Here is a 23,246-nt window from a genome sequence, read left to right as displayed (position 1 = left end):
ATAGAACAAAGGGTTTTACGGTAATACTAATGCTAATGTATCATTTGAAAAGCTGAACATCAGGTTTGTTCTCAACAGAAGTCATGTAAAGACACTGTGATTTATTTTAGGCTTTCTGAGCTGAATGAAAAATAAACATGATCAGGTTTCAGTTTGAATCAGAATATTTACAAGTAAATATACGATTCTGTTTACCAGCTCTGCCGCTCTCATGCCTCTGTGTCTTCAGTCTCTCTGTGTCTCTGGGGCTTTCTGCTGTAAATTGTTGCCAGTAGGTTTTCTATCAGTGCACGGCCTTTGTCTGCACATAGCATCTCGAACGGCAAGGCTTTTGACCACCCCTCCCCCACAAATGGTCTTTTTCTTTCCCAATAGGTCCAGTGATTTCTCTGTTGGCAGGTATATTCTCTCCAGTGGTGTGTGCCAGTTTTTTCTTTAATGTTGAAAAATTTATCAATGGCTTGAATGTAGAGTTGATAATTCAACGGTTTACTGATATAAAAATGTAGAAAAAAACCTGATATTTACTTGAACTATTTTATTTATTCTTTGTTCCATGTTGTGTATATATCTATTAGAACATTGTGATTTTTTTTTTTTTTTGCTCATATGAACGCTTCCTCCTGTTGGTTCCTGTTTTTGCTGATCACTTTTTAGCTCCAAAGCGTAATTAAGGCTTGTTGCTGGGCTACCAACAAATGACTGGTTGAGAAAATGCTGGCATCCACATATATCTGTATGTGTATGTGTGAGTGTATGTACGCTGGATGCAACCACAGACCTATATCTTTCTCAAACACTGCCAAAAATTGCATTACAGAGGAGACTTTGCTTCCTCAAATCAAATAAGCTCAGTTTCACATGTGTATATGCAGGAGTGGGCAGTTTCCTAATTCCTGAAGTAGAATTTAAAACCATGACACTGAGCTTTTTTTATTCAATTTTGTCTATGCACATTAATTGTGATGCTAATTTTTTGTTTATTTCCTGTCTGTTGGATTACAGTGCATGCAAAGAAGGAGACCAACGCTCTAATAGCCGTAGTCTTTTTTTTTTCTTGTATTTATTACACTGAGTGTTGAGTAGAAAGCATAATGGCTTCCATGTTATTATCAGGTGCAAGTGCTAGCTCACTAAGCACTTTGTTATCTCAAATGGTGTTGACAAACATTAATACATTACTAATACCAACAAAAAAAACGTAAATAAAGTAGATACTTTCTTTACATTCCTGTTTTACATCCACTTGTTTTCACCAATTGTATTCATTACAAAGTTAACAGATCAAAGCAGCAATCTGTGGAATAACATTAATGGTCACTGCTTATAGCATAAGTTCCAAGCTTTCTCTATGCACTGCTCAAATCCTGGCAGTATATATCTTATAACACAAGTTAAAAATTAAAACAATTGTTTTGTAATTAAAAAAAAATGGATGTCAGGAAAAATGTTGAGGTGCAACAGGGTGTCTTATATGTGGAAGTGTATTCAGTAGCAAAATCCATGCTGCTTCCATTGACCATTACTCTGTGTCAGTCTCTAAACTCGTTAGGAAAGGGGTGCGGACTGCAGCAGCAATGTCGTGTTTAGAGACACAGACATTAAACAAGTCTATTGGGATGAGACGTAAAACCATGGCTTCTTTTTTTTAGCAGAAATAAATCCACACATCTTATTGGAAAACTGACTGAAGAGCCGCCGGCCGATAAATGTGTTCTCTACATTTTTCCTATTTCGGGTTAGTCTTTTCTGTTTTCCCACTAACATTTACATAGTAATAAAAAATGAGCCTGCTTGGTAGTTTGCTGGTTTCATCCGTGTTTTGTATCATTGAGATTTCCATTTAAGCAAGCAACAAAGAAGCTGCCTTCTCAAAACACCAATTTAATTTTAGCTGGCAAACACCAGTAGGATGCATTACCCATTTGTGTTGGGATTGCCCCCACTAGAGCCCTGATTTACAATTCACTCCAAATTAGCATCTGGTTGCAATTAGAAAATAGCACCGTTAAACTGCTTAGGCTTGTGTGAAATATCCCAAAGTTTTGCTAATCATTTCCTCTCAAGCTGAAATGAATTTTCTCATTTCGAAGTTAACTGATTTAGTTTGCAAAGGGCAGCAGAAATTAGTGCGGATTGCAAAATGAGTTGATTATCAGATTTGTTATTGAACACCACAGCTAATATAAGTATTAACCAGGTCAAGTGTGGATGTTGTTTGTTTTTCTTCTGCCTTTGCTTCTTCTGGCTTCTTGCTCCTTTTTTTTTTCTTTTCAACTTGTACTTGCACTTTAAAGAAAAACCTCCATACGTCCCATTCCTCAGTCCTGTGATGTTTCATGAAAATTCTGCTTTCAACATCCTGACTGACTTTTAGAGGTAAACACATTCTGTAAAAAGTGATATTTTTCATCTTAAACATAATATTGTCATTTCAGTGACCTAACATTTAAAAAATGCAGATAATGAACTGAAAACATGGGCTCTCGCTACTTATTTGCCTTGCCAAATCCTTCATTTTATCTCCTCAAAGAATAGAGATAAACACATAATTAAATTCTGTATTCATAAGGTATTAACTGATTTTAAATCACTGAGAATGTATTTGTTATGTATTTGACTTGTATATTTTTAAGAACTAATTGTTGGTTGTTTTGAGAATTAGATCATGGATAGCAAATTCAGGTTGACATGCTTATGAATTATCATCAATCATAAAAGACTAAAGTGAACCGCGAAACAAAATGTAAGGAATGCAAAATAAAAATCTTTTTTAATGATTCTTAGGACAATAATCCATTGAATATTGATTCCTGAAACTAGCCTTGCAGTAGAATTCAAAATGATGTAAAGTTCAACTTTACGAAAATACAACAATCTATCTATGAAATTCCTCTGTTTTATTCCATTTTGCTTTAGTCACTAATGTCCAACATGACCATGTATGTATTATCTCTGTTACCACCAGTGGCAAAGAGGGTACAGCAGTGCATGAATCTGACTGCCAGTGGCCAGGTGAGAGATAATTAGTGCCAGCAGTCGGGTTCTGCCAGCTACCTCTCCTCTGGGATCACTTCTAAGCAGAGGTGGAGGTGATTTATATCTGCTCAGAACTATTGTGGTTTCAAGCTGGCCTATAAAGAGGTCCAGTGTAATTGCATGGGGCCTGTCGGGGCAGTGATCCAGATTATGAGGGCATCATTCACTGGAGGATTGTACCTGTAAATCATGGGTTTTATTGTATGTAATTATGGTTTATCTTTGCCATCAGTTTAAAGCCTTTATCTGGTTCTTTTATTGGTTTAGAGAAGTCTTGACAGTTGAAGGTCTCCTTTTAAAACATCTTTTTTTGTTTTTTTTATTCCAGCATTGTCCATGGGATTTGATTGTGTCCCTTTGCACTCAGCCCTTTTAATCATGTTACCTTCTGTCCACAGGGAGGCCATTTTGGGTATATCTGCAAAGGCTTTTAGTCATTTAGGCTGTGAATCCACACAGATTCAGTGTCTTTGGGAAACCAGAAGCGGTCATTTTTGAAACCGGGTTCCAGAGTAGATAAATTGGCCATGTCTTATTTTAAAGCAGTGACATCATAACTTGTGAGGGTCCTCATTCTCACAAATAACAAAAATGGCAGCATTCAGTATTTTCTGTATTATTCTGAGCCAGTGTTTCAGCGCCACCAATTGGCCTGGCATACCAACAACATAATTTTCCATGCTGCCGCATCCTGTCATGTGGACGCACATTTTTTTTTCTTAATCGGTAATAAATGTATACATTGCTTGTCTCAGTTTGTTGAAGGCCTTAGAGTGACCAATTTGTAACTCATTCGTCTAAGATGAGCGGCTTCTGGATTTGACTGTATGTCAAATCATCTAAAAGAGACCATGACACATTTGACAAACTGTTTTTACAGTTTGTCAAGTTCCAGCCACATAGTCCAATGCATTTTGTTTGAATTTTTTGTGCTTGACCATTCATAAGATGTTGATGGACGGATATAAACACTTGATTTTCTGATGTAGAATAATCAGACAATCTTCAAATGACATTGCATTATCTTAATGGTCTTCTATTCGACAGATCTAAGGAGATTTTCAAAACGCAGTGACCATACAAAATGTATGTATATGAATACTTAATGCTCCTTATAGTTAACATTTAGTTTAGCTAAGGGGAAAATGTAGCAAATGTGTCCATTTCTCCTTCAAAGTATTTCAGTGCATGTTGCAGACCTTGATCACACTCCCTGCAGCTTTAGTTTCTTAGAATACTCTCCCTCTGAAAGTGTAAAAAAAATAAATAAAAATACGGTTACGAAAGAAAAACAATTCCTCTTTTAGTCTTGGTTTGATATTCTGTGCCCATTGGATGTGTACTGACTACAATCATCCTTCCCCGGGCGGAAAGCAATGCTGTGAGCCACTGCAAAGGTTTTCTGCAAGGATTTTCTTCAAGGATTTCATCTTCCTATCAACTCTGACCAGCTTTCCTATTGTTACCTATTATAGTAAAAAAAAATCACAATCCAGTAAAGGTGGGATGTGTAGTGTTGGTTACAAATACAACATTTTGAAATCTATATACCCTGCCCTCCATTTAATAGATTATATTTTGTTACTATAGAACATAAAAAATCCTAATAAACTGCTAAATTTGATGGTTATGACATGACAAACTGTAAAAAGGTTAAAGGAATTAAAATGTGTCTTTTGAAACCGGGTTCAAACCGATGCCTTTAACTAGAATGTGAAATGTCTAACTCTTAAAGTAATAGCAACTTGAGAATCAGTCTTCAACCGGAGCATGAATCAAAGCCTCTAATATTATTTCTCAGTAATTCCATCCTCACACACTCTCATAACGTTGGTGAAGACAAGAAATGCAATCTCCTGTGCTACCCACAGGAGAAACTGTCCCTCCATAAATGACATTTCAGTATGTGGATGAGCTGGAGATTGAATTCCTGGCTCTCAGATTAGTGCACAGACGGCTTGAACCACCTGTGGCACAGTACAGCAGTTACTAATATCAGCAGTATTAAAAAAGTGAAGTACATCCATACAACACATCAATGCAATAAAACTTGTATTGAGCTGCAAAAGTTTTTGTCAATGAAAGTTTTCAGAATAACTTGGAATTTAGTAGAACTGATTGTGATCAATTATGAGGTGTAGGAATAAATTGCAGCTTTTTGCCTTAATGATAATCCTCCTTTTTATATGAGTAAGTTTTAAAGAATAACTCAATCAGTTCTGCCTCATATCCAGTCTAGAGTAAGTTAGACTACAAGGTGAACCCCAGTTATTGCTGGTAGTATTTGGTTTTTAAATAATGCAGTGGGTTTGTTTTGTTTATGACATCTGTTATGTTGTTCTTTGCTTGTGATGATTATTCAGACTTCCAATAAACCCCAGGCTTTGATTGAGGAGCTCAGTTGAGTTTGGGTTGAACAAACAGCTAAAGCTCTCAAAGTTGTTCTAGCTTTATCTGCCTTTATATATCTTTCACACGTTGAAGAATCTATTTCGATGCCTGTATGTGTTAACCAGGACCAACACATCATTGATTTCCAAAAACCTAACATTCAGGAGTTTTCTGAGGGTAGTACTGTAATAGCACATCCAGTTCTGAAAATTGTTTTCAGTTCACACCATCCCGCAATGTAAATTCTTACAAAATGGCATGAACTGTGGCAGATAACTGAGGTTCGTAGACTGAGCTTCAGTGACTTTGCAAAACATATTGGCATGATTTTTATTCCATATGTCTAAAGCTGGTGGAAAGATACTACTCCAAAAGACTTGCTTTTGTAATTGCAAGAAAATTGAGTTTTACAGTGACTCAAGGAGAGTGAATACAAATCTACATTACAGATTTGTTTGTACAGTCATGTAATATAATATACTTTATTGCTTGTCTCAGACAAATAAAAATTTCAGCATCACCTTGAATTTTATTATTCATGAACTGTTTTGAAAACCATGTATAATTTCCCTTCCATTTCACTACATGCTCTACTTGAATGTCTCATGGCCCAAAGTTAGCATCACATAAAAACATTTCAAATAAAATTACGTTTTTATCTTTATGTAGATTTGTAAGGAAAGTTGTAACCTTATCCATACTTTTAAAAGCTACTAGCTATAATCTTAATCTTATCTGCATGTCTTGGCTGATGCTTCTTAAAGTAATTATCTCAGCCTGATAACATTTTGCATCTTCAAAGGAATCGAGTTTTACTAATCTCACCAAATCACGAGTAAATCACCGCCTGTCACTGGGAATGAAATTGCCAGAGTGTGCTTTGGCAAAGTTTGTTGACATTTGTCACTTTCACAGTATCATGCCCTTCTGTGCTGCTAGAATCAGTGACTTCTTGTGCTGTTGTCTTTGTTTCTCCAATGTGGAAATGAGAGTACAGTTTGAATCTTTGCATGTGTGTGTGGTGCATGAAATATCCTTCCTAGATTGTCGTTATTATAAGGGTTGAGTGTCAGAGGGCTGTAATGGCAACTTGAGTATGTGGGGGCTGAAGAGGAACAATCAAGCTGAAGCTACTGTATGTGTCTGACAAGCAATTAGTGTGTCATATCACGCGTGTGCGTGTGTGTGTGTGTGTGTGTGTGTGTGTGTGAGAGAGAGAGAAAGGGGGGGGGTTCAATGTGTGGGTACAGTAGTGTGCACACCTGTGGATCTGTGACTAAGTGTCTTGGCTTCTTCATGGAAGCTTATTTCTCACAGTCATTCATGAAAGGGAAAAAAAAATTCAGAGTCGTAAACATAAATTAGGCTCCACATACAGGTGCATTTCAAAATTTGAATACCACTAAATAGTTTATTTTATTGCGTCTTAAAATATTAAGCTAATAATTTAATTACACACAGAATAATCTGTGAATTCATGCCTGTTAATTTTGATGATTATAAGTTTTATCTAATGAAAATGAGAAAATAAAAGGCATTTTTTAATACAGATATATCAACCTCCAGCAAAACATCTCTTTGTACTGCACAGTATAGGTGCTCAATCATTCATACTTTTGCACAAATTATTGCAACAATGTGTGTTTTAGTGTTTTATGCAGTATGACATAAAACACACAAACACAGTTTTTCCTTCCACTCAACATTCTTACACTTGATAGCCAACTGGCTTCCCTATGATTTCTCTAGACCATAAATGGACAAATGTTTGGATGATTCTGTTTTTGTCTTATGGAATTATATTTTCTTCTCATAAACTGAAGTTCAGGTGTTATCTATGAGCTATAATCTTAAGGTAATGATAAACATCTGTCTGATGAATCTTGGTTTTTGGTTAACTTTTTTAGTTCAATTACAGAAATGTTTTGAGATGCCCTTGTATTTTACATACATGCATATAAAACCTCTGCATAACTGTCATTATGTTGGGGGTTTTCTCATCTAATAAAGACAGTGTGTTGGTTGACACAATGTAAACAGAGTGAACACGTTTAATTGGTCACTTAATCAACTCTTAATAGCATCTTCAGCGTCAAAATGTGGCACTTGAAAGGAACATGAAACACTAATGCTGACAGCAACAGCTACTCTCTGATACTGGTTTCTCTCTGGCATTCCTTTTGTTTTTTGGATGTTTAATATAGAAATTTCTTTAAATTGTACAGGAAGCAAAAGATGTGAAGTGATGTAAACTTGTTGGATGTTTTTCAAAGCAGCCCAGTTCTAATGATACTGTAAATCAAAATTACATGTTCGATTAAAGAGGGTTCTGGTTGACTCAGCCAGATACTGTTATCCAGAGTCATAAGCACAAATAAAATATCCTCAGACAATAGTCATGCTCTGATGGCAGCAGCTGTTTTGCTTGCACCGATTCTGTAGCAGAGGGTACCGCTGGGACTTGATGCCTGCATTATTTCTATCTCAGTGTGTTTACGAGGCTGATAAGACCGGGAACAAAGACAAACAGAAATGAGGCGCAGTAAACCCAAAAACCCGCAGGAACGCAAGGATTATGTCGATTACAGATAAGAGAAAGGAAGGAAACAGGGGAACAGATATGATAGCTACTGAAAGTCCTAAATAAATAATATGTTTTGTGATAACTGAGCACCTGATCTCTTACAATTTATCCTTGCATTTAAAAATCAAGTTCAAATAGAACTTGATTGATCATTCTTTAATCATTTGTTTATGACCCATAAGAGCTACTCACATTTGAATCCAATGTAGTAATGTCATCAGAAAGATTTTCTGCTTTTAAAGTGGCTGTTGTTTCTGGCTACTTTTCTGTTCTGTGGAGCTACGAGAGATTGCAGTTCAGACCATAGGTGGTATTAGTCATCACCATCAGCACAGAGTGGGTGGGCGACACTTAAAGTCCTCCAGACTTGTTCTCAGCCTGATGGCTGTGTCTTAAACATGTTGTTAGTGCAAGGGTTATTGTTGGTACTGCAGTGGAGCAGAAAACCCAAATATGTCCGCATAATGTTTTTTAGATTATGCTGAGTATTGTGTAAGGGTGTTTTCTTGAGTCCATTGTTGGGAGCATAAGCAATCCGTTTAGCAGTGGCTGAAGGAATTTTGTTGCAGACATATTCAAGTTTTAGCACTTTCTGTTCTTATTTATGTCTCCCAAGGTGCTTTTAGTCGTCTACATGTGAGATTATGTGACCATTTCAGGGCACTTCCCAGGAGAATAACACACATGGGAAGGTTAATTAAAAGTAGAATCATAAGGGGACAGGCTCTGAAAAGAGAAAATCTGTATTTATGTACCCCATAGTATTAGCTCATCTTCTGGACCATTACAACACTTTGGCTGGAATTCTCTCATGCATTTAACATTTAACTCCTCTGCTTCACTGCTTTGTTCTGCCAGTGTAATTAAGATCAGTGGAGGTGATTTTGTCAGGACTTAAATGGCAGTAATAATGGAGGCTGGTCATTGGAGAGGATTTTGGTATCCTGCCTTTTTGTACAGCTTTCACCCATGGACATACTAGCTCTAAGAAATGGCTTGATTAATCCAAAATATTTTCCTCTTGCATATAATAATATATAATTAAAGTCAGTTGCTTTTCTTTCTATCTTTTTAAAGTAGTTTTGAATCAATCCATCCTCAGTTGCCTGCTTTTTATTTTTTTATTGTCCAAAGCAATTAGGGAAATGTGTCATAATCACTGTCACATTCTGCTTTGCTGATTATGGATTTGCAGCATTAGTTTAGAAAAACGCCCAGTCGCAGCCTTTTAAACTCAGCAGCCTGTCACTTCTCGGATGTATTTTTCATCTTTTATATAAAAACACAGTCGAAGTTTAATAATTGCAGCATTTTTTTTCTTAATCTTTCTAATGCAATTCATGTGCTCACTACTTAAAATTCTGGTCACTTTTAGGCCTGACATTCTTTGGTTGGACTCATGCAGGGTTCTGTAAGTTGGATCTAATTCAAAACAGGAAATTGGGTTTGGGAGTCATCACATTGTGCAATTTGAGAATATTTATTTTATTGTAAAGGAATGGAAAGGTGCTAAACTCCTGAATATATAAGTAAACAAGTAACACTCAGAGATGTGTCCTTTACTGCCAGCCACGATGGGTCGGGAGATTTATTAACACCTCTACCATGGATTCATCTTACAGCTTCATCAGTACAAAATCAAGGTTCCAAAAATCTTCCCCAAAAATCTCCCCGTATTCTTGACATCAACCTTTTTTATGCAATCCCGTTTTTACTGGTGTGTGTTGGGAAGTCTTGACCATCCACGTATTGCTCTTGGTTTTACTTCACCATCTTGATGTGTGTTGGACTTTCCCAGAAAACAATCGGACCTTGTGAACTAGACATTACTCCATGTCAGAATTCTCAAATAAGCCAATTAATCACAAATTGTTGTTCTTATCTATCTAAACAGCTTACTTCCCAAGTCATATGTTGGTCCAGCTTTGTGCTTCGCACACAAGGGAGTTGGGTCAAATTGACCCGAATGGCACCAAGAATCTTTTCACAAAAACAAGTCCATAAATAGTATTTCCGCTCTTACATTATTTCTTAAGTGTATCTAATGTTCTGAATTAAAAAATACACACTAGAACAATTCTGTTCCCAAATATGATTCAAAGTAAACTCATTAAAAAGGAAATGTCAGATATTTTAGGGCTTATTTTGCATATCACCAAATATGTTACTCAAGATATTTTCTTTGATTTCACTTTCTATCAACATGAATTCAGACCAGCACTTTTTCAAAACTATTACCACAACTGCTACAAAATTGATGCAAATCTCCTGCGTGAAAGAGATGGCATGATGAATTAATTTGGTGGGAAATATTTGAGTATTTTATTATTATAGTGTTAAATTTCTCACCAGATGCTAAGCTGATTCTTAAAGCGGCAGTATGTAATTTATTATTTTTTTTTTTTTATTGAGCTCCTCTGCTTCCTCCCTGTGGTCCTACTGCCATATGCAGAAATGCATTGCTCCCAGTCAGAAACAACCAGTCAGAGCCAGGATGAATTTCTTAGTTGAGTGTATTTGTTTATAGATATTTTTGGCATGCTAAATACTCAGCAAATACAGTGGGAGATATCTGCTGTATCTAATTATTAAGCATTAGCTGTTTCAGCTCAGTGTTGCTTGTCCTGTCCCTGCATGTTAATGTGTGGTAGGCAGATAGGTTAATTAAAAGAAAAACAGAAATGGAAAGAGATGTCATTTTTAATTGCACTAAAATGCTGCCAAGTAAGATAGACAGCTTCATAAGCAAGCAGTGAAACTCTGAGGGAAGTGTTTCATAATGCTACAATTAGAAGTAGATCCAGGCTGAGGGACGCTGGGATAGAGATGGTTTTGGTGTCTAAGATTTTTCAATCCAATCATTATTTGATTACATGTTCATAGATAGGTAGACATAAACTTCAGGGGTTTTAGATCTTTCCTACATAAAGAAATCTTCTGAAACAAACTTTGGAGTTATCTTTTCTAAGATTTCTTATTATTTTGGCATTTTCTAGAAATGCCTTTAAAAAATAGATACTTTTACTATGTCATCCCAATGTGTCGTGATATATACCAGCCATGGAAATAAAAGAGGGAAGTGTGTTAGGCTAAAAGATTTGGTTTGTGTTTGTTAGAAAATATTTGAAACGTTCTCAATAGATGGCGTCGTATCACAGATAATTGTCTCAGGTGTGATTTATGTTTAATTTGATACAAGTCAACTTTATTTATACATTTTCCAAACACAACTGTAATCCAAAGTGGAATCCAAGAAAATACTTGATGTAGCACAATTTAAAAAAATAAATGAAAGATTAAATTCCATAATACAATACAAAATAAGCTCTGCATCAGTTCATAAAATATGTAATGCAAATAGGTATAAAAAGTTAAGGACTTTTTATTATTTTATTATGAAATAGTATGAAATGGGAAGTTGACTGACTTTGCCTTTTTTTAGATATATATTTATTTTTTCATTTAAATATAATGTTTAAGCCTCACATGTTACAGCATAAGAAAAAATGGTGCAGTTATTTTAAAATATACCATATCTTTACCCTTAGCGAAGTAATGGCCTTAGATTTTGCAAAAGAAGAAAAAAATCTATCTCTTTCCAAAAGATGATTTAGGGGGTGGGACAACAACAACAACAAAAAACCAAGCTAGGTCATTAATATGTATACATTTATATATTTTTATATATATGGACACACAAAGAGAGTTCTGCTTCATGCGAGGAGCATAAAAGGACATAACAAAGGTTTAACAAAAGGAGCACTCAGAGATATTTTGCAAAAATTACAGATTTTTCTTTTAAATTTGAAGCGGTTACTGTCTGAAGTATACTCGTCTAACAAGAGTGAACATTCCCGCTGCCTGTCATATCTTAAGGATTACACAAGGTTGCAGCAAACAAATGGCTGGTTTAGCCTTTTTGCACAAATGAGCCACAGGCCACGAAGCAGCAGGGAAAAAAATAACTGCCTGTGCAGCTTGGAAGTGTGTATATGTGTAAGACTGCCAGTGTTATTGGCTAGACTTCTTCCTCCTCTCTGTGCAACACTGTGCTCAGGCAGACAGCTCGCCCACAGCAGCACCAGCTCACCGCCCTAATATGTTTTGACAGAGGAAGCATTACCACAGCTCTCATTGCCCTTATGCAGTAAAGCGGGAGCTGAGGCGTGCCCAGTGACTGTTAAACGCTGATGGGATCACCAGCTAATCGATCATCTTCAACCATTTTAATAAGCAAAATAATTCTCCCCGGTGTGAGCCAAAAGCAAGATATTTTTTCCATTTATTTATATTGTATAACTACTTATCTAAAGCAGCTATAGTGAATTTAAATCAGTCATTCTCAGTATTTTGTACTTCATAGTATACTTCATAATGTCAGATCCTTGGCAGCTATGAGACATCATAGCTCTCTCAAACTTCTGTCTCCATTTTTTGTGCCATCATGTCAGAAGAAAGTTATGATCTTGCAGAATTCATGAAGCTACTCCAAGCATTTTGAAGATCTTTTTCTTTCCCCTCAGAGCTGTGGCCACCTTTTAGCTAATATGCCTTGCTGCTTCATGTCAATATCTGCCATATGCCTGCATTAATATCTGCATCAGGATTTACCTTGGGGCTGACATAATGTGTATTAATGTGAAGTGTGAGCATGAGACGATGTATTTTATTTATCATGCTCCATTAACCTTCCCTCGTATCAATCTGTACTTTTTTTCTTATTCTGCTTCATTAGTGTTCAATTTGTAAATTATCGTGTAAATTCTTGATACGCCTGGAAAAGAAGAACAGGTTTGAGGAGCTGATACAAACGTTGTGCATCAGTGCAGCCTCACAGAAAACAAAACCTAGAGCTATACTGCCATCTGTCATTAGCTGTACAACACATGAAGCAAAGGGTGACTTTAATTTTTCTATCTCTCGCTCTGTTATGAGATCAGCTCACCGTCTGTAGTTCTTCCCTCAGCCACATAGTGTCTCTGTGCTCAAGTGCGTTCTCATTTCTGCTTCTGATTGACTTTCTTAGATCAAACATTTTCATTTATTTAAAACTGGTGTTCTCTCTTGTTTATTTTAAATTGTTAGCTTAGCCCTTAAAAGTTTATTAATCCTAGAAAGAACATATATTTAAAATTCAACTTTTCATTGAATTCATTTGACTTAAACCCAACCTTTAATTCCAGAGAATCTTTTTTTCAATCTTTTTTTTTTTATATAAAACACCAGAATTGGCACTTCTGTTGTGAATACTTTATACAAACCTATTTGCCAACGGGGCAGCACAGTCATTTGCTTTAACTTTTTACAATCCAGTACAGGATGAGAAGGAAGCTCATTGGTTAATCTCATGGTTTCTCTTCTCCTCAGCTCATTTATAGGATTTGGGACGTGCAAAAAACATTTCTTGAGACTGAGTTGGTCATGGAACAAGTTTTGTTTTGTGTTTTTTAACCATTTCTGATTTTCCCATATGTTTTGGATAATTATTTTCTGAGTGAAACCATGATGACTCATTTTCAGGGTACACATAATTTTAATTCAAAATCTCCTGGAACTTGAATAATTTAATGAAGCCATTCACACTAAAAACATTTCTAGATCCCTTGCAGATTAAACAGACAAAATGGTCACCAGGTCAACAGGATTTGGGTCACTCTTTAACTAAAATAAAATGAAAGATAAATGCTTTGTGCTGTTCATATTTTTCCATTTTCCATCAGATCATATAATAAAGTTATTATTTTATCCATATGGGTTTTTAACAGAGTTGACTTTCATTAATAGATGCTGAGCAGCTCTCTATATCCAGTATAATAAATCAGCATTAATTCTATCATAAAACCTGGAGTTTTAAGAGAAAATCTACTAAATTAAAGTAATTTTAGTCCAGAAAACATAATGATGTAAAACACCAATCTTTTTCAAAGATAATGAAACAGCTGATAGATAGAAGAGATCTCACATCAGTGGATGCATCTTCCAGACCCCCACATCCAATTGGGGATTAAATAATCATAGTCCCATCTCCTGCATCCCAACATAACCAGATGGGTAATGTGTTTCCTGGAGGCAAAACTCAAAATATCATCTTCATTGAACATACTGTGTGCCATGAGCTTCCTAAATGCATTAGTTGTGGAAGTTGTGCAGAAGATGCACAGGCACATTATTAGGAACAAACATTATGACAAAGAAAACATCATCTAGCAAACTCTAGGTCATTAGTATGGGAGAAGAATCGAGAATAGAAATGGGCGATATAAAATACTGTTTGTGTTATAAGAGATTTAGGGAGATTTAGTTGTCTTTTTTGTTTTTTTTAGATTTTTCAAACATTATTAGTGGTGCTAGTGGTTAGCTAATAGTGTGAATTGTTTGCATTTCCTCAAATCTAGTTTTAAATGTTTTATTTATTTTCTGTTTATTCAACTATTCAAACACACATGTCAACTGAAGAGCAAATCACCTTAAGCAGAGTCTCTATTGTATTTTTGTCTTTTTCTGATTAATAAGATCAGAGCACTGCTGACCTCCAAAACAACAGAATGCTTAATTTAACTCGGCTCTTTGGTCTTATTTCAGTTACAGTGAGGAAAATTAGATCAGCTACTCTTTAGTAAACCAGTTGTTTGTCTCTCACGTGTACCAATAGGCATCACCACACCCATTTTACTAGAACAAAGGCTCAAAGAATCGCTTCTGTGCGCCTGTACATTTTATAATCCAACTTCGACAAAATGTAGCGATGTAACAATAAAATGGCACTTTAAAAGATTCAGAGAAAGATTGATTTGATAGAATATAAAATAAAAAAGTAAGTGGATACATAATGAAGCCAGTTTAGATATGCATCATAAAAGTTCAAAGCATTTGTGAACCCTTAGTTGGAAAACTTTGTTTATTAAACAAACTTTGTTTTCCAAACTTGAAAATCAAAAATGTGTTCTTGAACTTTAAAGAATGAAGTTTTACATAAAGATATTCTTGTACTGAAGAAGCAGGTATCAGAAACATTAAACCATGTTGCTTTATTAGCATCAAGCAGGTCCTGCATAGTTGTTTGCTGCACATCCCACATATACTCTGGTGCTATTGATCTGACTCTGAATGCCACTGGAGCAAACTTATAGTTATGGGATCAAATTAAATGATTTGAAATTTGAGATATGGATCATTATTCTGCTGGCAATAACAATCAGCAGATGTTCAGGGAGAGGGAAAAATCTAGCCAGGTAAACTCTGGCATATATATATATATATAAAAAAAATAAAAAATTCCCTTCTCACCCACCACGGTGGTTCTTATCCTCTGAGCTCGGGTCCTCTACCAGAGGCCTGGAGCTTGAGGGTTCTGCGCAGTATCTTGGCTGTGCCAAGGACTGCACATTTCTGGACTGAGATGTCTGATGTTGTTCCTGGGATCTGTTGTAGCCACTGCTCCAGTTGGGGGTTACTGCCCCGAGGGCCCCGATGACCACAGGCACCACTGTGGTCTTCACCTTCCAGGCCCTCTCCAGTTTCTTCCCTGAGGCCCTGGTATTTCTCCAGTTTCTCGTGCTCCTTTTTCCTGATGTTGCAATCACTTGGTATTGCTACATCTACCACAACGGCTTTCCTCTGATGTTTATCCACTACGACAATGTCTTTGGTTCGCCATTACCATTTGTCTGTTGGATCTGGAAGTCCCACAGGATCTTAGCTCTGGCGTTCTCCACCACCTTTGGGGGTGTTTCCCACTTTGATCTCGGGGTTTCCAGTCCATATTCTGCACAGATGTTTCTGTACACTATGCCTGCCACTTGGTTATGTCGCTCCATGTACGCTTTCCCTGCCAGTATCTTGCACCCTGCTGTGATGTGCTGGACTGTCTCAGGGGCCTCCTTGCACAACCTACACCTTGGGTCTTGTCTGGTGTGGTAGATCTGGGCCTCTATTGCTCTGGTGTTTAGGGCCTGTTCCTGGGCGGCCAGGATGAGGGCCTCTGTGCTGTCCTTGAGTCCAGCTTTTTCCAGCCATTGGTAGGATTTACTGATATCAGCCACTTGGGTTATTTGCTGGTGGTACATCCCATGTAGGGGCTTGTCCTCCCATGATGGTATCTCTGGCACCTCAACCTCCGTTCCCTGTTGTCTGAGACATTCACTGAGCACATTGTCTGTTGAGGCTTTGTCCCTGATGTATTTATGGATCTTAGTTGTTTCGTCCTGGACAGTGGTTCTCACACTCACTAGTCCTCTGCCTCCGTCCTTGCGGCTCGTGTACAGTCTCAGGGTGCTGGATTTGGGATGGAACCCTCCATGCATGGTTAGTAGCTTTCTAGTCTTAATATCTGTGGCTTTCATCTCCTCCTTTGGCCAGCTGATTATTCCAGCAGGGTATCTGATTACTGGCAGGGCATAGCTGTTTATCGCACGGATTTTGTTCTTGCCATTGACTGGCTTCTCAGGACTTGCCTTATTCGTTGGAGGTATTTAGCTGTGGCTCCTTTCCTTGTGGCCTCATCGAGGTTGCCATTTGCTTGTGGTATACCTAGGTACTTGTAACTGTCCTCTATGTCTGCTATTGTTCCTTGTGGGAGTTGTATATATATATATATATATATATATTATATATTATATATATATATATATATATATATATATATATATATATAAAAGTTGCCTTTTTACTGTTTTTTACTGTTTATTTCAAAAGTATTTTTGCATCACATGTGAAAGTTTAAATTAAACGTGATTACATTTAAATTACATAGGAGTGGCATATGCTGCATATTCTTCGCTTGCTATTTCATAAATAAATAGAGACCAACCACTGAAAGGTTTGCTGTTGTATTAATAATCTACATGCGTTGCAATTGTATGATGATGGTGTTTGCACACCGGGTGATCTGTGTTCCTATGCAAACCAGCAGGACCATGCCGTGGAGTGTTTACCTGGGCCACCTGCTCATTTGTATATGCGGGTTCTCTCATTATCCTGACTGAACTGTGGATTGGATTCATACGGACGGCTGCATTGTTTTCTTGGCTTTTATTATTTCGCCAAGTTGTTCTTCTAAAAGAATATGATGCCGTTTTTCAGCACATTAAGAAAATGAATAGTTTCTTGGTGGTATGAGAAGAAAAACGCGATCATTAACTTTGCAATTGGTTATGTAACCCGATGAAAAGCCCGTCGGACGTTGGATCGTGACGACGTGTGAATGTGAGCTGCACAGGGCGCTCTTATCTCCACCAGGAATGGAGGAAGACTCCACAACACGACTAGGAGTCCTGCTAATTTCTCCCTCAGAGCATCGGAGGACTCTGTGATGCGGCAGGGAGGGAGACGTTCCCCCTCAGCCCCCGTGCACCGTCAGTGAGACCGAGATGCAGTTTTTCCTCGGCAGGGTCGGCGCCTGAACCGAGCCTGTTCTGACACCAGGAGGAGGAATCGCACTGCTGGAAGTATCAATTGGCAAGCATGGCAGGCGCTAAACTGACACCTTCGCCATCGGAGATCGACCCAGACGTCAAGACCGACGTGCAGACACCCCCCGAGCCCACCTGGGTCAATCCCTGCAACCCTCTCCGGAGCACGGGCTCTTTTGGGAGCGATGTCGGCCAAAGGTAGCAGCTGCATATCCAAACCGCAGCGGCATGTTTCTGAATGCAGCATCCACGAAATAAGTCGATGCCGAGTGCGCATAGCGCCTCAAGACTTACAACTTATTTTGTAATTATGCATGACTGAAAGTTACGCTGCATTACTACTGGCGCTTTCTATGCGTAAATCTGCATCCCCATAGGAATCTATTAGAATCTCTCGAAGCGTAACGCTCCGTGTCTAATAGATAGACCCCGTAGATTATTCAATCTTGGGCAACTTTTACGTCAACCTTAAAGTCCAGATCTTTATTTTTGCAAACACTTGCCAGTCATTTTCTTCACAGCATCACTGTGATTTAATGGCTGCAGTGTAGCGCTTACATAATTCAGCGGATGCTGCATTCCTATCACAATTTTATGAATAGAGATTCTCTTTTCGGGTCAAATATATACCAGATCACTGCTTAATTAAAGTTGAACAGTTTTTTGGACACATTCTAATGAACTACATTCAGAATGTCTAATGAAATAAAAATGCAAATCACAAGAGATCATCTAAGACTTTATGTTTAACATACTCCACTAGCATGTTTTATTTTAACATGTGTAGGATCCAGAGAATCAGTCTCCGCTCTCCTTTCATTTGGTAAACAAATTGGATGTGGTACATGTGGGATGGCTCACTGTGTAACCACCGATGGACTTTTTATCCTTTGTCACACAGAGCAACAGATTCATGCTTCACATTGTCTCTGAATGGCTGCTTAAGCTGAAAACTGAAGGATTTTGCAATGTTGGCAATGTTGCATAAAGCTGCTCTGCACAGCCAAAAATGCTGGTGATGCATCCATATTTACTTATGCATATCTTGTTTTATTGAATACCTAAAAAGCAATGTGTTTCTGTGAGAATTATGATGTTATTATTTTTTTGAATAATTGTATAAAAAAGTAGCTTGTCTAAATGCTTACTCATACATTTTTCACCCAAAAGTTGATTTGTTCTTGATGTTTGTGGTGAGGAGAAATATTTTCTAGTCAGCTGAAGACAGAGTTCTCTTGGGAATTGAATGAAAATGCCATTTCCATGTCACCCTCTGGGGCAAATGTCACTTATTTAAACCTTTTATTGTTGATGGCAGGACTGGACGGATGTCACAGTTTGTTAGGAAAATTGGCTCAACTGTCTAATGTCCTAAACATCCAGATAAACTTAAAATGAACAATTTGAGTCAGAGTTTGACACTTAAGCTGGTAAATTCTCAGGTTTATTTTTCTATTTCTTTTAGCAGGAAAACACTTGGATAAAGGACAGTAATGTCAATTTAATCAAAAATTATCAACAGCGTAAATACCAGTATCTCTTGTGGTGATAATGATGTTAATAGAAGTGGTGGTAATGGACTTGGAAAGGAAAGCATGCATATAGCAGATGAATTTGCTAGAGGATGGATAATATAAGCAGTTACAAAAACCCCAAAAATGATTTGCAAGGATTACATGAGTGAAAATGAGATTTGGTGTTGCTGCTGTGATGGAGGTGATCGTAGTGACAAGTGATTATCTGTTTCTGATCAAAATCTAGTTTCTTATAACCAGCAATTCCACCAGCAGTCAAGCAGAACATATTGACTCTTAGTAAACCCAGTAGCTTAGTGATATTCCCCATACATAAATCTGTTTGTATTCTAATCTAATACACAATATCTTTGAATGGCTCAGGCTGTAAAACCTAATGTATCATCTGGCTGGTTGCCCAGAAAACCAGATTTCAACCATTGTTGTGGTAAGGTTTCTATTGTTGGCAAGAAGACTATAAAAATAATGTTTTTCTCTATAAATGTTTTGCTTTATTTATTTTAATAACTGTTTTTATTTATACTTTTTGCTTCCTAGTTGGATTTTTGTCTGGAGTTTCAGTTTCCTAGGTTGAGAAATGTGATCAGTGTGGGATTTGTGTTCAGATGGCTGGAGAAACGTTGGAAGTGCAGTCCGTCATAAAATCAATCATATTATAAGCAATAGAAAACTTTCATCTGCATGATTTATGTAATTTTGAAACCTTGTTGTACTAAGAATACTTTTAAAAGTTTTTGAAGAACACATGGAAAAACTTCAGCTGAGCAACAACAGACTAATCTTTTTAAAAGCCATGCATAGTACGTTATGTCAGATACATTTTTTAAGTTTTACATTTGGATATTATTGAGCTTTGCTTGTTTGAAGGTTACAGACTGCAGTATAGCCATTTGGTTAACATGCAGCTAAAAGCTCATAACTAATAAGCTCACAATCACATTATCTATACCTAAAAATCAAATCCGCTCTTCCATAACTCATCCCTAGTTGCACCTGTGTGATTTATATTTACAGCTCCTATTTGGTGCTATTTAGCCTCTCTGCCACATATCAGACATATCAGACAATTTGCTCTCTATAAACTGTACAAATATCAGTCTTTTGTGCCTCCAAACAATCACATTTGGGTATTTGTTAATAAACTCATGTTTATTCAATGCAGGTTGGAAGGAGTAACCGTGTAGCCAGAATACTTTATATGTTTTAGCTGTGCAATGCTTGTGTTACACACAGTGAATGAGAAAAACTGACTTAGAGGACAGGTAATTATTAAAATGTTATTTAGTGACGGACAATTATCTATTTTTCTGACATTGTGCAGCCCTAACATGGATGTTGATAGTGTGACCCTTGAATTTATTGTCTGTGGTCTGCAGTTCAACAATGTTATACAATTTACCCATCAAATGGAGCTGATGCAGATGAGCACTTTGTGATTTATTTATGAGATTATTATGTGTAATAGGTGCTATGTCTGAGTTGCTAACATGCTCTATACTATGTGCATTTGCTGCTGTTTTTTCGTCTCAGTATTTGTCTTTTGGTCCTAATAGTTTTAGGTTTTAATTAGTTTAAAGTTAAAATTGTTGGATACATTTTGATTTTTTAAACATTTTTAAACCTCAGTTTACAACAAAACTCTACTTTAGTAAGTAAAGCTTAAAGACAGCATTTTTGAAGACACTTATTAATTAATTTTAATTCTTTTGGATACTTAAAACTAACTTTAATCTTTTTCAAGGTCCATGATCCCTCCAGTCTTTTTTTAAACCTTTTTATTATCCCATTCTATTGAGCTTTCAAACATTTATCCTTGGGGTATTTTATACTGAGGATGTTTTATAGATGTGCTTAAGAGTGAAATATTAACTAGACTTTATTCTAAAATTGCAGAGACAAGTCGCCTCAGGTAATGTGTCATCTGTCTGCAAAACTGGAATGAAATGGGTTTTTATGTAAGTCACAAACAGATGCCAGGTAGTTAAGGGATAAGAGGCATAAAATACTCCAGCTTGTAAGGATGTAAAACAAATGACAGCTGAATCTTTGTGCTGTTTTCATTTAGTTTTACCATCACTCTTAACACCATTTTCTCATTTGATCACAATTTAAAAGATTCAGAAATTCAACGGCTTTTCAACAAATTACTTGTTCATGTTCTTTCTAAATTTACTGCTTGCTTGTTTAATGAAATACTGTTCAATGTTACTCATTTTTTAGCGCAAGGTCAGGTCGGGTCGTCCTCGTTTATCTTCATGTTTATTTATAACTCTCAGCTTTCATGCCGTAATTAGCTTAATTTGATTTGAACACCCCAAACTCAATGGAGGGATTTAATTGCAGTAAACTGCATGCCATCTGTCATAATTGTTCTTTAAACATTCAGAATAAAGTCTCTCAGGTCAGAGCTTTAAAAACAATATATATATATATATATAGTATACCATATATTTTTAGCAATATATGGACACTATTATCCATGTCTCTGACACACGTCACATGCTTTATGTCAGTAAAGTAATTTTAGGTTGAATAATTGTCAATGAACCAGTGTTGGATTCCCATGAAATAATAGCATTAAGTAAAAGTAAATTTAAAATAAAAATATTAAAATTTATCTTTTACTAATATTCAAAACAAGAAAGAAACAATATTTAAAGAAAATAGAAACTTATAGCAATGTTAACATTTATTTTGATATTCATACATTCAACAAATAGCAATGTTCACTATATTCTGCAAAAAGCAGAATATAGTTTACTATAGAATATCGTGCTCTGCAAAAAGCAGCACACATACACACACTGATTAGCAGCAGTGGTGCAAATACTTTAACAAAGAAAAAGAAAATATCCGCAGCTTGTTGACATAGGACTCCATCTCTTGTTATAAAAAGTCACCATCCTGCCCCTTTTTGATACATTCTTGTTGAAAACATGTGATTCAGATAAATAAATAAAATGGTCAGGAAGAGACCAACCATGAGTGGTTTGGCCAAAACAATTTTATACTCAATAATCAAATAAAAAACCATACAGTAAAACAGAGCATCACTTTTAAAAAGCATTTATAATCAAATATACTCATTACCAACCCCATTAAAAACCTAGTATTTTATGAAGATTTAAGATATTGTGCCACGGATTTGATGTAGGTAGATGTTGCAGCAAAAACCTCGTCTGCTCTTCATTTCAGGCCCTCAGGGAAAGTGGCCTCGTTGTTTCTAGGAGTGAAGTGAATAACAGGACGCGCCAGTAATTTATTCTGATTGACGAGGGCGACAAACCCACCCTATATAAAAACAGTGGTGATTAAGAGCAACTGAATGGACTATAAATCTCAGTGTCATGATAGACTGAGTCCAACATATTCAGACACTGAGAAATCATTCAAGGGTTAGGATTCTCTTGAGGGCAGTCTGGGAAATGTAGTTTTTGGAAAGCTTTCAATAAAGTGAGAACAACAAATTGATTCTTGCTTGGAACGGATGTGGAGATACATGTTTGAGGTCCTCCCACTTTCAGAGTTTCAGCCCTTAAGGCGGTTCTCAGTAAAAGCAATTCAAGGCACGCTACGAAAATGCTGGTCCTCAGGAGCGCAGCTCATAGGTGCCATTTAAAATTTCATAGGAGGTAAGGATCATTTCACCTCTTGCATATATATTTTACTTCAGTTATGTTAATTATAATAAGAATGACAATTTTTTGTGCTACAGCATGTAACACTTTCTTTACAAATGTTGGTTTCTTCAGTATATTTCAGTTTTAAGCTCTTTTTGAATGTTGATTATAGTTGCTGCACGCTAACAGAGCTTAAAGGTGCAGCTGTTCTCTTTACAGCTGAACTAGCTAAGCTCTTAATAGCTTTATTGCACATCAAAGTGCTGACAAATAGCCACAAATGGTCAGTTGAAGCAGAAACAAGGACCTAATGCTTTTGTTGCTATGTAATATCCCAGCTATAGGTGAGCAATCACTTTCTGATTGGTTTATTTTTGTATCATTGATTGCCAAATCAAGATAGAAGAAGGGCCAGAAACATGAAAGAGTAAATATTCCAACACTGCATACTTAAGTAAACATGCAGGCTCATCTCTGCAGGTCTGAAAGGATCTTTCACATCCTTTCAAAGTAGGAATTTGTTTTACAGTTTTACAATAAGAATATATTTTCCAAATATATATTTTTTACATTATTTACTAGGTTATATAGAGATTTTGTTTTTTTGTGATAAAACAAATTATTTTTTGAATTATTATTATAATCTTTAAGGATTATTTTTGTTTTT

General features: G+C 36.5%; 1 protein-coding gene across 22 annotated transcripts in view; it reads left to right on the top strand.

Moving 5' to 3' along the window:
• The window catches only part of kcnt1b (potassium sodium-activated channel subfamily T member 1b), a 77,201-nt gene that overhangs the window by 7,831 nt on the left and 46,124 nt on the right, over nt 1–23,246 (top strand). For 2 of the 22 annotated variants that reach the window (XM_055039099.1, XM_055039098.1), the window contains exon 1: nt 17,187–17,622. The exons of 19 other annotated variants lie outside the window; for them this stretch is intronic. In XM_055039099.1, coding sequence (XP_054895074.1) covers nt 17,477–17,622 — 146 coding nt within the window. In that variant the 5' untranslated portion in view covers nt 17,187–17,476. Of the gene's footprint in view, nt 1–17,186; nt 17,623–22,547; nt 22,592–23,246 lie in introns of those variants that run through there. One more of the 22 variants, XM_055039102.1, reaches the window with a different exon arrangement.

Source organism: Poeciliopsis prolifica, unplaced genomic scaffold (assembly GCF_027474105.1).
Source record: "Poeciliopsis prolifica strain line A6 unplaced genomic scaffold, Auburn_PproV2 SCAFFOLD014, whole genome shotgun sequence".
Classification (NCBI taxonomy): Eukaryota; Metazoa; Chordata; class Actinopteri; order Cyprinodontiformes; family Poeciliidae; genus Poeciliopsis; species Poeciliopsis prolifica.
The sequence above is the reverse complement of the archived record's forward strand: the minus strand, read 5'-3'. Positions and strand labels throughout refer to the sequence as shown.